Source organism: Cibotium barometz, chromosome 59 (genome assembly GCF_041138505.1).
Source record: "Cibotium barometz isolate CiBa-2024 chromosome 59, ASM4113850v1, whole genome shotgun sequence".
Taxonomy (NCBI): domain Eukaryota; kingdom Viridiplantae; phylum Streptophyta; class Polypodiopsida; order Cyatheales; family Cibotiaceae; genus Cibotium; species Cibotium barometz.
Genome location: NC_141104.1, coordinates 7,391,844 through 7,409,477, shown reverse-complemented (window position 1 = coordinate 7,409,477; position 17,634 = coordinate 7,391,844). Strand labels below are relative to the sequence as shown.

The 17,634-nt window shown below is 40.3% G+C and overlaps 1 protein-coding gene across 1 annotated transcript; it reads right to left on the bottom strand.

The window, feature by feature from the left end:
• Positions 1 to 12,932: 12,932 nt before the first annotated feature.
• LOC147605439 (pentatricopeptide repeat-containing protein At5g27110-like) lies at positions 12,933 to 17,263 on the bottom strand. Its single transcript, XM_086793276.1, has one exon. It carries the CDS (start codon positions 16,330 to 16,332, stop codon positions 13,027 to 13,029), a length of 3,306 nt encoding a protein of 1,101 aa, XP_086649402.1. The 5' UTR covers positions 16,333 to 17,263; the 3' UTR covers positions 12,933 to 13,026.
• Between the last annotated feature and the right edge of the window lie 371 nt (positions 17,264 to 17,634).

The window sequence follows — 17,634 nt, the reverse complement described above, 5'->3', positions numbered from 1 at the left end:
AGCATCCTAGCCAAGATGAAAGTTCTCAACATGATGTTGAAACTGCCCAACATGAAGCTAAAAATGTTCAACATGACAAGGGACATGATTAGAGTTTTCAACTGGATGCACAACCAGTTCAAATGATATTAGGCAAGAAGGTCCAAGAGAAATCAGAGAATACTGGTCTGTGAGGCAAAGGGAGCATCGACAGAGAGAGCGAAGAGCAATGTTAGGGGTATTGAACCATCTTACATTGATGATAGGAGAAAAAAGAAGATTTGCAAAGTCGTGCTAGCTGTTGGCTTCGAAAAAATGGAGGGCATTGACACAAAAACGCAAAAAGAGATTTTCAACGAGTTACTACAACATTCAAAATTGAGGGATTTGCAGCCTGATGCATTAAGCTATGATTGAGGATTTATGGCAAACATTCGAAGCACATTGTCACAGGTGAAAAGACCCAGATCAAAGAATGAACTTTTCTTGAAGAGATTGATGTTATTGACCCTGCTTAATGGTGAAGGATTCAATGGTGATAGTAGTAGGCAAAATCTGTAAGCATGGTAAAAGTAACAAAATTTCTAGGTGTCCCACAAGAGAAATCTAAGTGCAGCAAATTCTCGACTACACTTTGAAGATGATGGAGTGTTGCCCTTGGAAACATGCCAAAGACAGCTACCCCTCAGTAACATAATCACACATGAAATCAAAGACTTGGTGTTTCACTTTTGGGCGTCAGAGACACGTGTATCTCCAAAAAAAAAAGATGTTTGTCGTAAGAGGATTGGGCAAGGAGCTATTCTCAAGCATCCAATCCACTTGCTCGATAAGCCTCAGATATCTATCTATTTCTTTAATGGCAAAGGCAACAAAATTTCTGGGTGTCCATAAGAGCTATTCTCATGGCAAAGCAACAAAATTTTTGGGTGTCCATAAGAGACATCTAACTGCAACAAATTCTCGACTACACTTGGAAGATGATGGAGTGTTGCCCTTGGAAACATGCCAAAGACAGTTTCCCCTCGGTAACATAATCACATGTGAAATCAAAGACTTGGTGTTTGACTTTTAGGCATTAGAGACACGTGTATCTCCAAACAAAAAAGATGTTTGTCGTAAGAGGATTGGGCAACGAGCTATTCTCAAGTATCTAATCCACTTGCTCGATGAGCCTCAGGTACCTATCTATTTCTTTAATGGTTTTTGTTAGTATTGTCCAAAGGAGGGCAATGCTATTGGGGATGTTGGAGTGTTGGTTTGTAATGGAGTTTGTAAATTCATGTGGAGACAAATACTGAGGTCAGCTGACATCATCAAAAGTCTTCCATTTACTAATTTTGTGGGTCTTTTACTTTGAGATTCTGTATTGTGATGTTTCACCCAATGTACACTTGCATTGCCATATTTTGAATATAGAATGACCCTCATTTGAATGACAATTTTTACCTTCCTCAACCTCATCTAGTTTTTTCTCCATGTTTTATTTTCTATCGTACTTTGTGTCGTTATGTTTTTTGCTTTTAGTACACTCAATGCTCTAGTGCTCCCTACGCCTCTTGTTCTTATTACAATATAGACTACTCAAAATTACTTACATAGTAGTTGTTCTTATAATCTAGACTGTCCACAAACACTTTTGAGAAGCACATCAGTGTCAAAGCAGTGAAAAAATGCTTAAGAGTTTGATAAATAACTTTCAAGGAGAACATAAGTGTATTTTGCTATTGTTATGTACTTATAGCAGTCCAAAAGCACTTTTGAGATTGAAAAGAAGTTAGCAAGCACTTTTTAGTTTAAAAGTGCTTTTAAGAAGCACACAAGTGCTTTTTGCTATTGTTATCTACTACCAAAACACTTTTTGAGATTGTAAAAGTGATGTTCAAAAATCATAAGTGGTTTTCAAAAGTCATAAGTGGTTTTGAGATCGGAAAATTGCTTTTCAAAAGTCATAAGTGGTTTTCAAAAGTAGCTAATGGTTTTGAGATTGTAAAAGTGCCTATAAAAGTCATAAGTAGTTTTTACTATGTTTATCTTGCAAAGAAAAGCCTTTTGAGAGGCACATAAGTGTTACAACAGTTCACAAGAACTTTTTGAGATTTGCAAAGTGCTTTTCAGAAGACATAAGTGGTTTTTATTATGTAGATCTACCAGAAAAAGCACTTTTCATCTTAAAACAAGTACTTTTAAGAATCACTTTTCATCTTAAAACGAGTACTTTTAAGAATCACTTTTCATCTTAAAACGCGTACTTTTAAGAATCTCTTTTCATCTTACTAAAACCACTTTTCATCTTAAATCAAGCACTTTTGCGAATCCCATAAGTGTTTTGTGCTATTGTTGTCTACTAAAAGCGCTAGAAGCATTCCAAAAGCACTTTTTGAGATTTGAGGCTTCTCTAAAAGAAGTGTTTTCTATTGTTGTTATCAGCTATAATTTTATTGTCTCAAATGCCATTTGTTTTGTTTTTCCATATTGTAATGGTTGTTTCATGCTTTAAGCTCTCTCATGAGACTGAAAATTTATTCTTCATGTAGGCGGAGCTATTCAAGAGATTTAAGTCAACCTATCCCCATGTCGAGATCTTGTTCAGATGCTTTGAGGGGTTGAAGCCCTATTCTATATGATAATTGAAAGACAAATATACTTATTGCTGCTGCATAGCTCACATGCAAATGATGTTTCTCAAGGATGCTTTTAATTATATGCATCAAAGGCTTCATGATAGAACATGCATGTGTACTTGCTCTCTTTGTGTCAAGAGTCTAGGCAGTTTTACCTGTGCAACGGCTCATTCTCTTTACAGTGGCGTCACATCTATATGGGAGTCTTTGCTTTGCACAAAAGCTAATGATTATGTGTTTAATGACAGAAAATGTATTTTTGGAGCGTGTTCTCATTGTGGCACAAAAAAGTTAGCTTTGTGTCCAATTGACAAAAAAGTTAGCTTTGTGTCACATCTATATGGGAGTCTTTGCTTTGCACAAAAGCTAATGATTATGTGTTTAATGACAGAAAATGTATTTTTGGAGCGTGTTCTCATTGTGGCACAAAAAAGTTAGCTTTGTGTCCAATTGAGGCAAGCAATACATCATTCTTGCTGCTTGTTAAGGTGTTTCAAGACATAGAACAAGTCAACAAGGATGTTGTAAAGAAAAAGAGGAAAGATCTCATAGTGGTGCAAATGGGATGTTTGGATTTCATATCCTTTTTCAAAGACAAAATCAAGGGCTTTATGGTGCATAACTACATCTATAGATGGCAAGCTCAACAGTTCAAAGACTGTCTAACAAGGTTTCCCGAGATGACGTAGTGGTCTCAGTGATTGACTTTGCATAGAACTACTCGTTTAAGGAACAAAATGAGATTCAGTCTATGCATTGGTACTGTGAGAAAGTCACAATATTAGTACACATTACCTATATTCACGCCAATAAAGATGATGTGAAAAAGACTTATCACTTCTATATCTCTAATGATAAAACACATGACACTGTTCGTCCAGCATTGTTTGCTTTTGCATGACAGGTGGCTTAAGGATCAAGGGCATGAGTTGAAATGTCATTGGGTGTGGTCAGATGGTTGTGCATCACAATTCAAGGCAAAGCGTCCACTCTATTTTGTGGTGGCAAGATACTTTGCCATGACTGGCTTAGAGATGTCATGAAATTTTCCACGTTCAGGGCACGGAAAGGGAGAGCACGATGGAGCACGTGCAGTCATAAAAAGAGAGTTGCCACATGAACAACTAAAACCAAATGGATGCATGCTAAAATGTGCACGTGATTGTGTTACTTTCTTGAGGACACGATTTTCTCACAATGATGTGCACAGGGTCTTCTGGGAGATTAAGGAAGGTTATGTGTCAAGAGAAAATATGTGGGATTGCAAGCGCATATACAAGTCCCACTCTATTCATCCACCCACTAATACATGTGCTATAAGATGTCGAACACTATCATGATTTTGTGATCAATGTATGGATGGGCGTTGGAGAAGATGCAGGAATAAGCCAATTGTACAGAGCTGGGAGTACCACACTATTGAACCCTTGGCTGATGCTAAACAGGATGACGGTAGTCTAAGTGATGAGGATGATATTGATGTCCCATTGTATGTAGGTCACCCAAATGCCTTGAGTGATGCCTTGTGTGTGGGAGACAACTTTTTTGTAAATGTGCAGGACATCCAGAATGGTATAGATTTTTACATCATTAAGTTCATTGCTACAAAGGAAAAACTTGGAAAAGCCCGATCAGACAATTGGGGTAATGTTTTGGCTGCACGTTCAGTGGTAGTTACAGGACACTACTATGAAAAACTCCATGATGATGTTTGACAGCTGCTTATAGAGACAAGCCTCCTGTTCTCATGTACTCACACTTGGTCCAGGCCATCAAGTTCCATGTGGAGCCTATACTTGGTCATACAAACCTTTATAGGTTGGATCAACAAACCAAAGAAAATATTTACAACAGCATGCCTTTTAACCTGTAGTTTGATCCTACTTTGCCCCATGCCTTTTGACATGTAGTTCTCCTCTTGAAACTTAGGTGCTTGGACTTCTTTCGTTTAGGGTGAAACTTTAGCAGTTCTTTTTGTGCCTTTACTCATGTTTTGTATCTACTGTGTACCTTGAGCTCCTACTTCATCCCATGTGGGCAGTTTTATTTCCACACTTGTCTCTCTTGTACAGTGATTTGCTTTTACTATAAATTTCTACTCTTCTTTCAAAAAAAATGATGAAGGTGTGAGTTGAAATACACCAAAATCTACAAGGATAAAATTTCCATATATATTCGTATCAGTGTAGAAAATCCTTTACAATCTTCGTTCATATGGAAATTACATAGGTATACAAAGTTGACACAAAAAATGACAGTATAGTCTTTACAATCAAAATATCATTGCCCAGCCTAATGGCCTAATCTCGCTTTGAGAATTGCGACCGCTTGTACTTTCAGCCCTGCCTCGCTTGGCTTCTCCTTTGCTAGGAATCTCTATAAGCAATCCACTCCTCATAACTCATTTCTAAACCTACTTCTCGGTTTTCTTTCACAGTCTTCACTACCCTTAATTATTTCTGATCTGAATGCATACCCCAAGGATCTACCTTTTCCCACTCTCTAGGTTCCATTGAGTTCACCCACTTGTACAGCCACTTCCCTAGATCTTGCATTAAGAACTTGCCAAAGTGTTCCTCATCCAAATCGGTCATACCTGGCACGACAACGAAAGTGCCCTCTGGATTCTCAAAGACCTTGTAGAAAGAGTCATCGACTATTAGCGTATTCCAATCGTTAAAGTCTGGCTGATACCTCCAAAACTGCTACAAGTTCTTTAAAAATATTGGCTTGCCCCCAGGAAAGGGGAGGCTACACACTCTGCAGCTTTCTTGCCCCATATATCCCCACAAATATCTAGAGGCATTTGGCAAGCAATGTTGCAGCCTACATCCTTGAATAGTTCCAGATGAACACATTGGCAAGCATGTTGGCATGCATCAAGAACTTCTCTGCATCTTTCCTCACATAGTACCACTTATGCCCGTCTCTCTGACCTGCTGACATCATGAAGACTGAATTCTGGTACATATTAATTGTTATCATTGACATCAAATGCATACATGAGGGTATTATTCATGTCTATAATTAAAGTCTTGTCTCCCTTCGTCATGCCTTCCCTAAACCACACCGGCGTCTCATGCTTGGTGGTTGCCTATATCAATCACTTCAACTTTAGCATCTTTCACTTCTAGAACCTTTACCCCTATACAAATACAAAGTATTGCAAATCATTAAGGGAAAAAGCAACATAATTTTTTATGGTGCAGGTGAATGGCTGCATAGAGACACGATGAGACCATATGGAAATGACAAGTAAGAGTCCCATTGAATAGGGCCATGCAAGACATGTTGAGCAAGAAACAAAATATTTCATTACATGGTCTAGAAAGAGGCATATGCCAAGGCTAGCAGCTTGATACAAAGAAGATAACCATGAAAGTAGGGGTATTAAAAACACAGTATCCTTAGAGCTTTTTACATGCCCATGACTTGGGCGGACGAGAATAAGATGCCATAGGACGAGTGGGCGAAGTATTGTAGAAACTCCTGGCTGAGTAGCAGCATCACATTTGATGGAGTCACGCACACTAACATCTTCTTGTCCTTTCACATTAGCAACTTTAGCCTTCTTTGTTTGGTACACCCGGGTCACTGTTGTCATTTGCTCGCTTCTGACTCATCTTGGAAGCCATCTGTCTCAATGTGCTGTCTAGCTCATCTGAACTTGTGGGAGATCCAATATCCTTTTCTGTGTTTCCCCCCTCGTTATCTACACCCTGTTTTGTGCCAGTGTCTGGCCCTTCACCTATCGCTTGCTTTGTTTTAGCAAGATCCTTATGTGTAGCATCATCCTCTACCTGATGTAGAACGGCATCCGCCACTTCAGCACCTTGCTGTGCATGTCCCATCTCTTTGTTCTCCATTATATTACTCCCACCATCTGACTTAAGCGTAGAAACCAAACCTGGTTCTAGAGTTGGTTGTGGAGTGCATTTTTGGCACGTTTTTTGAGGAAACTCTTCAACTGTTTGAGGATTCTCTAGCTTTGTACTTATCTCCACATTGCTCTTAACTATTTCTTCAAAAGAAGTTGCCGTTGTAGTATCCTCCAGTGTGTCCATGATTTGCTTGCTACTGAATGACTGTTGCTCTGCAATCATAATGTGCAACATGAGATTCAAAAAAGTAAAGTGGAGACCAATTTTTTTTCCAAATTATATTCTAGAAACTTACTTTGTTCCTCAATAGAAACTATGGACACCCGTTGCCTTGCAATATCAAGGATTTTTTAATGGCACCCCGGCTACACACAAGTCTGCCTGATACTAGAAAAACATAGAGGGTGGTATCTGTGTCTACATGCAAGCATCAACCACATCCTTTGCCTCCATTGCTAGACCACAACCACCACAGTTTCCATCCAGATATGTTGTGCTAAAGTCACAAGCCTCTACATTCTGTGGTGTGTAGGAGTGATTATCAGCAATCCAGTACTCCTAAGCTGCTGAACAAAGGCCTCCATAAATTCAAAGTGGCAAACTGCTTCATTCTCTTTAGTCAAGGCCACCTTATCATCAATGGACCATGCTCCCCCTCTTGTCCATAGAAATGAGATCACATATTTCAACAGCCTAAGGTCTAAGGCATCCTTGAAGTCTAAGGTAGCTTTAAGGTCTAAGGCAGCCTAAAGGTCCAAGGAAACCAACTAACGCAGCCTCAAGGCCCAAACTATTTTCTACAATTTCCAAGCTACTCATTTTCCTTTCTTCCTTGTTTCTGTCTTCTGGTGATAGTGTTTCCTTGCATCTAATCCTCTCCAAGTGTATGAAGCTATTCCTTGTTTGAGAAATAGAATGAGAGAGAAATGGGAATGAAAGAGAGAAATATTTATAGGTGGGAGGAGGTGAGGTGGTTGACGGAGGCAAGGAAGGCAGGAGGGTAGAACCCCAATTTTTTATTTTTATTTAATAAAAATTAATTATAATTGCTCTAACGTCTAAGCCTTCTATTGCCCAAGTAATTAATTAAATGGTGCCCAAAATTGGACACCCATATTTATAAGTGCTACAAATAAATCATGGCATTGAAACCAAAATTATTGAACCTTATAATATATTGCTTACTATCTAGCTTGCTTTAACTTCTTCTTCATTCAACAGTGCAACCTAAAATATGATGGCAATTAATGCTAATAATTATTATGTGCACATTAAAGAGCCAATTTTTCGCTTCCATATTGTCCAACTTAAATTTATTATGTGCACATTGAAGGGCCAACTTATTGTCTAACTCAGAGCTCTACTTTTTGATATATCATCCAAATATATTGAGGTTTATAGCTTTTTTAATAACCTAACTTAAAAATATTGGGGGTGAGGACTAGCTTTTTATAACTTGAAAAAAGATTGGGGGTGGGGGCTGGATAGTGTAGCACCCTTTCTCCTCTAGGACCTGGGTTCGTCGATTCTGGCTCACCCTGCCCTCACTCAACAAAGGGGAGAAAGGAGAGAGGAAAACATTTTGTGTGTATTTGATTGCATTATGAACTACCTATTGCAAACTTGCTTTCTTACCTCTAACTAGTGAAGGAAGCATTATAAGCATGTCATTGCTTTCCTAAGGACAGTTCTGCTAGTCATCACCACTCCCTCCATCCTCTCCCCCCCTACCACCCCCACAACATGCGCACGGAAAGTTATGGAGAAGCTACTAGGTGTTAGATCTCAGCACACTCATTCTTCTAATCAAAGGGTGGTGTAGACTGCTTCTACTGAACTACCAAAATTTAAAGGGTCCCCAACCATATCCACAATAGAAAGAGGCCTCAAATAAAGAGCTCACATATTGCCTATACCTTTTATGCCAGCTCAATAAGCTTCCCACTACTAGGGCTACCTAAAGCTTCTCACCAATATACATTGCATCCGGTTTGCAGACTGGTTCCAAACCATACCACTTAATCTTGCATGCTAACTTCATGGCATATCCGAGACCATCCATACCTTTCCACCAAGGTAGAAGCTTCACCACACCAACTTGGACACTGACTTGGGTGACATGAGGACGCAATCACCATTAAGAATAGAGGTATGTCAACCATTCTATATGTGAGCACTGGCTTGGGTGACACGAGGACACAGTCACCATTAGGAATCCTAAGGCGCTTTAATTTCGTACCCGCTTTTGAACAAGTACTTATCTTTCGTAAGACCATGCTAAAACATATAAATCAACTTTACCTTATCCTTAATGTCAAATAGGGAAAGTCCAAAAACTTTGTGTATACTTGCTTAAGACTAGCAATAGAGGCTGGACAATTTTTTAGTTTGGTCGGCGGCCTACTGTAAGAACTAGTAATTTGTATATATGTCATTTTTAACAATAAGCAATAGACAATCATTCCCTTAGAATAGAATACTTTTGTGAGCTCTCTACTCTTGCTTTGTTGTATACTATTGGATTCATGCATGCTAGACTGATGCTTGCTTGAATAGGCTTTCTTGTAGGTTTCCCTCTTCCATTAGCTTCTTCTTCTTCCACCTTTTATACGAGAAAACCATCATGAAGGACCATCTTGATTTACCTCCATCTAGGCAAAAAGAGGCCTCCCCAAGGAGTATTTTGACTGACAAAATGAAGTGAGGATGCGATGGACAAGCTAGCACACCCACATCAAAAAGTTGTATGTATGGCTTAAAGACAAGGCCCACAACAATGACACATGCTTCAATAAGGCTAAGGTAAGCTCATGACTTGAATACTCAGATTCTTAGGTATTTCACACATGTATTGGGCAATGCTGGAAGCCATTGGGCAGCCTATCCCTCTCCTTGGACGCTGTCCCCTAGATTATGGAGTTTGCTCGACATTGAGTATTAGAGACTTTGTGTAGCTTTTGAGACCTAACAGTTTGTTAAAGAGCAACGTATGGAGATTGCAGATAAGCCTAACCACCACCAATGCTAGGGCACTTTGCCAAGGATTTCCCTAGGGCTAGGGGTTGTAGAAGACGATGTAAACATGCCTCTTCACTAACATAGCCTAAGACTCCATCTTGACCACTAGTGTTCTGCCATGAGCATAGAGTCATCTCTCATGTCTCCCCTCATGGTGAGTATGCTAGGACATAGAAGCATGCATCACCCACATACAATGTGCTACAGAACAATGATGTACTGGGTCAGAGTGATGAGGTTGATGAGTCATCCTTATAGAATGATAATGCATTATAAGATCAAATTGACTTTGTTGAGTCTCCCTACTTGGGTTGGATAGTATGCATGATGTACATGGTATGGGGGACCATGTAGTAGATGTAAACTAGAATGACTTTGTTAAGTCCTCACTACTTTATCTCCCTACCATGGTTGGACACAGTATGGCATGAGGGATCATGTAGATGCATACTAGGACATGGCATGCTCTCATGAGGCTTTGCAGGATGTACATGGCATGGGGGATTATGTAGATGCACATCAGGACATGTAACCTTCTCACAAGATTTACATATGATATACTAGTCATAATATCTTGCAAGGCACTCATGTATTGTCATTTCATGTATGCAAACAGACTGTGTAGAGTCTTGCATTTGGGAAAGGTAGTGGACTTTGTTTCAAGGATTGCCCCTCTTTCAACATTATGAGATGTGGCACATACATCGACTAAACATTTTCTTAGATCCAGGGCCAAAACCATCTCTTTACCACTATAAGGATTGTCTCATGGAATGTGTAGGGCCTTGGGGGGCTTCCCGCTCGCAATAGGAAGAGCCTCATAAAGGATCGCTTCTATCCTGTTATTATTATAGATGAAATTATGGATGTGCTCTTATTTTAATAGGTTTCTAGTACAAATGTAACAACACACAAGAACTTATAGAGGATGTAATTTGGGTAGATTTAGAGTACTCACTTGAGTTGCTCTTGTACCATTGCCACTAGATGTGAAGTGGAGGATGTGGGCTACTAAACGTGAAGTGGAGAATGAGCGTTCATCCTTAGTGTGTCATTACCCTTTGGAAGTAGTCATTAAGGGCAACCAAAACTTCTACCTCGTCCATTCTTGTACCATTGTTGCCACTAGATGTGCAGTGGAGGATGTGGGCCACTAAACGTGAAGTGGAGAATGAGCCTTCATCCTTAGTGTGTCATTACCCTTTTGAAGTAGTCATTAAGGGTAGCCAAAACTTCTACCTCCTCCATTCTTTGTACTTCCCTCTCGATCCTCAAATTTAGGCCATTTATAATTTTTATAGCAAATAGAAAACTCCATGTTTACAATTTAAGATAATTGATAAAGTTGATTAAGAGGCTTAAGCTAATTGCACACTAATTGAAGCAAATACAATAATCTCATTGCATTTCTCTCTCTAATGAGAGAACCCACATACATCATAGTACACCTCCCTCTTAAGGAGGTGTCAATGCACAAGATACATGCACACTAGGTGCAAATCATGTGCGCCATAAATGCACACACTATTGATGTGTCCCATATATGCATACAGTATTCATGTGCCATACACACAAGGCATATGAGCCCATTCAAATCATGTGACTCTTCCATCTAAGTGGGCCCCTTTTACATTTGACACAAATTTGTAACCTTATCTTCTTGTCCATAGAAATGAGATCACATATTTCAACAGCCTAAGGTCTAAGGCATCCTTGAAGTCTAAGGTAGCTTTAAGGTCTAAGGCAGCCTAAAGGTCCAAGGAAACCAACTAACGCAGCGTCAAGGCCCAAACTATTTTCTACAATTTTCAAGCTACTCATTTTCCTTTCTTCCTTGTTTCTGTCTTGTGGTGATAGTGTTTCCTTGCATCTAATCCTCTCCAAGTGTATGAAGCTATTCCTTGTTTGAGAAATAGAATGAGAGAGAAATGGGAATGAAAGAGATAAATATTTATAGGTGGGAGGAGGTGAGGTGGTTGACGGAGGCAAGGAAGGCAGGAGGGTAGAACCCCAATTTTTTATTTTTATTTAATAAAAATTAATTATAATTGCTCTAACGTCTAAGCCTTCTATTGCCCAAGTAATTAATTAAATGGTGCCCAAAATTGGGTACCCATATTTATAAGTGCTACAAATAAATCATGGCATTGAAACCAAAATTATTGAACCTTATAATATATTGCTTACTATCTAGCTTGCTTTAACTTCTTCTTCATTCAACAGTGCAACCTAAAATATGATGGCAATTAATGCTAATAATTATTATGTGCACATTAAAGAGCCAATATTTTCGCTTCCATATTGTCCAACTTAAATTTATTATGTGCACATTGAAGGGCCAACTTATTGTCTAACTCAGAGCTCTACTTTTTGATATATCATCCAAATATATTGAGGTTTATAGCTTTTTTATAACCTAACTTAAAAATATTGGGGGTGAGGACTAAAGCTTTTTATAACTTGAAAAAAGATTTGGGGTGGGGCTGGATAGTGTAGCACCCTTTCTCCTCTAGGACCTGGGTTCGATTTTGGCTCACCCTGCCCTCACTCAACAAAGGGGAGAAAGGGGAGAGAAAAACATTTTGTGTGTATTTGATTGCATTATGAACTACCTATTGCAAACTTGCTTTCTTACCTCTAACTAGTGAAGGAAGCATTATAGGCATGTCATTGCTTTCCTAAGGGCAGTTCTGCTAGTCATCACCACTCCCTCCATCCTCTCCCCCCCTACCACCCCCACAACATGCGCACGGAAAGTTATGGAGAGAAGCTACTAGGTGTTAGATCTCAGCATTATATAAGTATCAATATTTTGTGAGGTTTATTTTGTATACAATCAACTTGTGAGAGGCATAACTCTTGTATCTTATATTGGATTGAAACATTGTAGACTGCTACGTATTTAAATAACCCAAAGTTGTCAGCAGGCACTTGCCCGAGTGGCTCAGCTCATCCCGACCCACCCTAACCAAGAGGTCGTGGGTTCGAGCCCTGACACCGTAGGGTTGTAACTTGTGTGTGTGTGAGTGGTGTAGCTTCTAGCTCGGCTACATCCCTTAGAAAAGGGGCTCAAAAATCCCTAAGTTCATTTAGGAATTAGATAATCAACCACTTACTCTCAGAATTTCAACACCTATAAATGTCATAGTTGACTAACTTGCTAGTGATGCCTACACATGTAATCCTGTACATTCTCTGCTCGAAGAGCGAATCAACACATCCAATCATGTTTATATATCATAGCAAGCCCTCTTCACAAAATTGACAACATTTTGTTGTGTCTTTTGTTGTGCACTATTTTGTGTTTTTAGAACTGCTTCAACCGTTTGTGGTGTGGACAGCGTCATATCACTTTTCCTGTTCCCACTTCTTAATTTTGTGTGCATCAAGTAACCTAAGTCAAACATGGGGAAAAAGGCAACTCTGTGCAGATATAAGGGCACTTTAGCCACAAAAATTTAGGTGTTATCTGATAACAGACTTTGAAGCAGATGCTTGGAAGCATGTTAACTTTTACATTCTAATTAAGAGCCCAGTATACTCATCCTACTGGCTGCAGCATGAATGTTTGACAGCATCACACACATGGAAGATTTGTCTGGATCCATTTCAGACAGATACTGTGCAACTCGTAGCCCTTGCACCACATAGGCTTGGTCTTTACAAGCACTAAGCAAGGTCATCCAAGACACATGACAGGGCTGAATGGGCATATTTGTGATCAAATGCTCTGCCTCTGCCAACCGTCCCGACCGGCTGAATACATCAATTAGGCAGTCATAATGTTCTGCGACTAGCTCGATGCTTGAGTCTTGGCTCATGGAAACCCATAAACCACAACAAGTATCTACTAACCCTGTGTGGCTGCACGCTGAGATTGTGGTAAGGAAAGAGACTTGATTTGGGAGTACTCCTGCTCTTTGCATCTGGTTGAGCAGTTCAAGAGCTTCCTCGCCACACCCATGCTGTGCATAGGCTGCAATCATGACATTCCATGAGACCATGTCTCGTTCAGAGAGTTTGTTAAACTGGCTTATAGCATCTTCTAGGCTTCCACACTTGCCATACATGCTGATAAGCAAATTTGCAACCGTAGTAACTGAGTCTAACTCATCACATGTGATGCTAGCATGTACATGCCTACCGTCAACCAAGGCAGCAAGATTGGCACATGCAGAAAGAGTGCTAACAAAGGTGACTTCGCTTGGATAAACCTCTTCCTGCTGCATTTGCTCAAAAAGATGCATTGCCTTGATATCATGGCCATGATACAGCAACGACGCAAGCATGACATTCCATGAATATGCATCCCCCTTTGAAAGCTTATCAAACAATGTCCACGCATCCTCTAGACTACCGCACTTCCCATACATGTTCACGAGGCTGTTTGCCACCTCTAAATCTGATTCAAACCCAAGACGCGTGATGTGGGTGTGTATTTCTCTTCCCTTAGCTAAGAATGCTTTGCATGCACATGCTGAAAGAGTGCTCACAAATGTGACTTTGTCTGGTGCAATTCCTTCCAACGTCATCATCTGGTGAAACAGCTGCAGAGCTGCTTTGCAGTAGTCATGCTCAGCAGAGACTGCAATCATCCCAGTCCATGCAACTCTATCCCGCTTGGGCATGTCATTAAATAACCTTTCTGACACCTCATAATTACCACATTTTCCATACATGAAGATGAGAGAATTCATCAGAGCAACATCTAGCTCAAGTTTGGTACACCTTATGCAGCTGTGTAACCGCATCCCTTCAACTAGGGCTGCACAACTTGCACATGCCGAAAATAAACTAATATATGTGATGCTTGTTGGAACTTCTCCTTCTTGCTGCATTTGGTCAAGCATCTGAAGGGCCTGCTTGCAATGCCCCTGATGAGCATACACACTGATCATTGTGTTCCACAAAACCATATCCCTGTCAGAGATGGTGTCAAAAAGCTTTCTAGCTTCTGTGTGACTTCCACCAGCACCATACATCTTGACAAGCGCACTAGCGATGGCAACGTCTTCCCTAAAGTCACCCTGTGCGATGCAAATATGCACTTCCCGGCCTCTACAAAGGTCTCTTGAGCCGATGCATGACTCCAGAATGCCGATAAAGGTAACCTTGTTTGGCACTACTCCTTCATGCCGCATTTGATCTAGCAGCTGAAAGGCCATCATTCTATCCCCTCTTTGTGCCCATGCTTCAATGATGCCATTCCATGAAAATACATCCCTATTAGACATCTTTTCAAATACAAGCAAAGCATCTTCAAAGCTACCACACTTGTTGTACATATTGATGAGGGCATTCAGCAACACATTTTCCAATTCTGCTTTGCCATGGTCAATACATGCATGCAGTTGCTTGCCTTTAACAAGGTCAGCTTCATTTGAACAAATGGATAGACTGCTAACAAAAGTAAACTCGTTTGGCATCAAGCCTTCTTGCTTTAGTTGATCAAGGAGTCGAAGAGCCTCCTTGCCATTCCCATACTGAACATGAGCTTTGATTAATCCATTCCATGAGATAATGTTCCGCTCATGCATTTTGTCAAATGACTTTTGAGCATTTTCCAAGCTTCCAAGCTTTCCATACATACTGACAAGTGCAGTTGCAACAGCAATTTCTGATTCATATCCATTGTAAATGATGCATAAATGCATGTATGTGCCTCCTGTGAGGGTTTCCTCTAGGATGCATGCAGAAAGCATACTAAGAAAGGTTACCTTGTCTGGAACTTGTCCTTCCCAAAGCATTCGATCGAATAGCTGGAGAGCCTTCTTGCCATGCTTGTTCTGCACATGCTCTGAAATCATAGCATTCCATGAGACTTTACTTCGCTCTACCATTCCATCAAACATCTTTTCTGCCTCCTCCATGCTTCCACAGCTGCCATACATGTTAAGGAGGGCTGTTGTGATAACTTTATCACACTCCAATTCCCTGGATGCAGCAATGTGAGTATGCACATGCTTTCCTTCGGCCAAAGCCGCCTTGCCACTCAACGCACCAAAGATGCTGACAAAGGTCGGTTTAACTGGAATCACTCCCTCCTGATGCATTTGGTAAAAGAGCTGGAGGGCCTGCTTGTCTTTTCCATGCCTAACATATGCAGCAATCAAAGCGTTCCAAGTGACGACATTTCTCTGAGAAAGTTTGTCAAACATACTCTGAGCATCATCAAGGCTACTGCACTTGCCATACATGTTGACAAGGGAAGTTGCTACCATAGAGTCATATTCCATTTTCATGCACATGATGCATGTATGGATGAGCCTACCTTTTTCCAGAGCTGCCAAGTTGGCACATACACCAAGAATGCAAGCAAATGTGACCTTATCTGGACCCAACTCTGACAGCTGCATCAGGCCAAAAAGTTGAAGGGCATCGTTGTCACGCCCGTTTTGTGCATATGCAGTGATCATGGCATTCCACAAGGTTACATCCTGCTCTGTCATTTGACAGAACACCATTTCGGCAAGGTCCATCCTTCCCTGTTTGCCATACATGGTGAGAAGGGAAGTGCCAAGAAAAACATGGGATTCAAATCTATCCTGAGACATGCAGGAGTGCAGACGCTTGCCTTCACCAAGCAGCTCCTGCCTTGTGTATCTGGAAAATACATGAACAAGAGTGACATTGTCTGGAATGACACACTCCTGCTGCATCTGTTGAAAGAGTTGAAGGGATTGAATGCCCTTGTCATGCTGTGCATGCAATCCAATGATAATATTCCACAGGAAAACATCCCGTTCAAGCAGACTATCAAAATATGTGCATGCATCTTTAAGCAAGCTGAAGTTATTCAGCCTCTGTCCAATATGTTTACCGGAACGCATGGAACCTCATGATGACTCAAGCAAAAGTGTCATTTTTGGTCAATAAGTTGGTGTCCAGGTCTTTTATGAGATGGATAATCTCAAAGAAGTGCCCATCGGACTCATCAAGCAAGTTGCAAACACTTTATGCCTTGAAGCCTAGGTTAAAGCCCTCCACTGACAAGCTTGCATTGCAATGATTGGCCCTGCTATCATGAGGACTGGCTGCAGACCCGTGTCCTCTTCAAGGCCAAGGTTAAAGCCCTTCAATCACAAATCTACACGGAAATGATCGGCTTTCTAAGACGTTGAATCCGAAACCCACATGAGAAGGAAGGGCTATCATCGCTATGTCATATGGGCTACCATGACATATGGATTGTCATGTCATAGGAGCTATAAAGCCATATTGATTATCATGTCATTACCGGCATATGCCATATGGAGTCTAGAGTCATAAGGGCTACCTACCATGCCATATGAACACTAATGTCATATGCGCTACCATGCCATATAGACTCTCAGGTCATATGGGTTTCCATGATGGTAAGTTACCTGCTATTGGTTCCGAAATCCATGCCATATAGACTATCAAGTCATAAGGGCTACCATGCCATACAGACTATCATGTCATATGGGCTACCATGCCACACAGACTATCGTGTCATAGGGGCTACCATGATGGCATGGTAGCTTCTATTGGTTTCCAAATCCACATTGCGATAAGGAAGGCATGCAAGCATCGATTCCGTTTGAAAATACCCTCTGCAGACTTTTTGGAAAGAGGCTGCCAGATCCTACACTCACTAGGGGTTTGATCTCAATTGACGATGCTTTTACATGCCTTTCTCTGCAAGGATTCTTCACAATGGAGACATACCTGCGCCGCGACCATGAACTACACAGAGCTTCGAAGAAATTGCCCATTTTTTAAGGTTGATTTCGACTGATCTCGTCTGTCTCAAAGCGGTACAAATGATTTTTTATTTCTCTTTTTTCTTTTTAAACGTTTATTATTTTCCCTTTTTTACTTTTATTTTTTTTATATTTTTGCCTTTATTTTGTTTTCTTATTTTTTCCCTTGTCTTATTACATATTAAACATAAGGCACAAGGAGAGGAGAGAAAAAAGAAATCCAGGATTTCTAAAAAATAAGAGAAAAAAAATAAGGATTTCTAAAAATAAGGAATTTTGTGAGAATCCTATTAACTTGGGAGTTTCGATTTGTGAGAATCCATATGACTCGAGGAATTTTGAATTTGCAAGAATCCAAATTTTGAGAATTCTATTAAGTATATTATCTAAAGTTTTGATTTCATTAAT

Bases quoted from the DNA above. Each gene is read 5' to 3' on its own strand.
- LOC147605439 (XM_086793276.1), bottom strand. From the start codon at position 16,332: ATGCGTTCCGGTAAACATATTGGACAGAGGCTGAATAACTTCAGCTTG.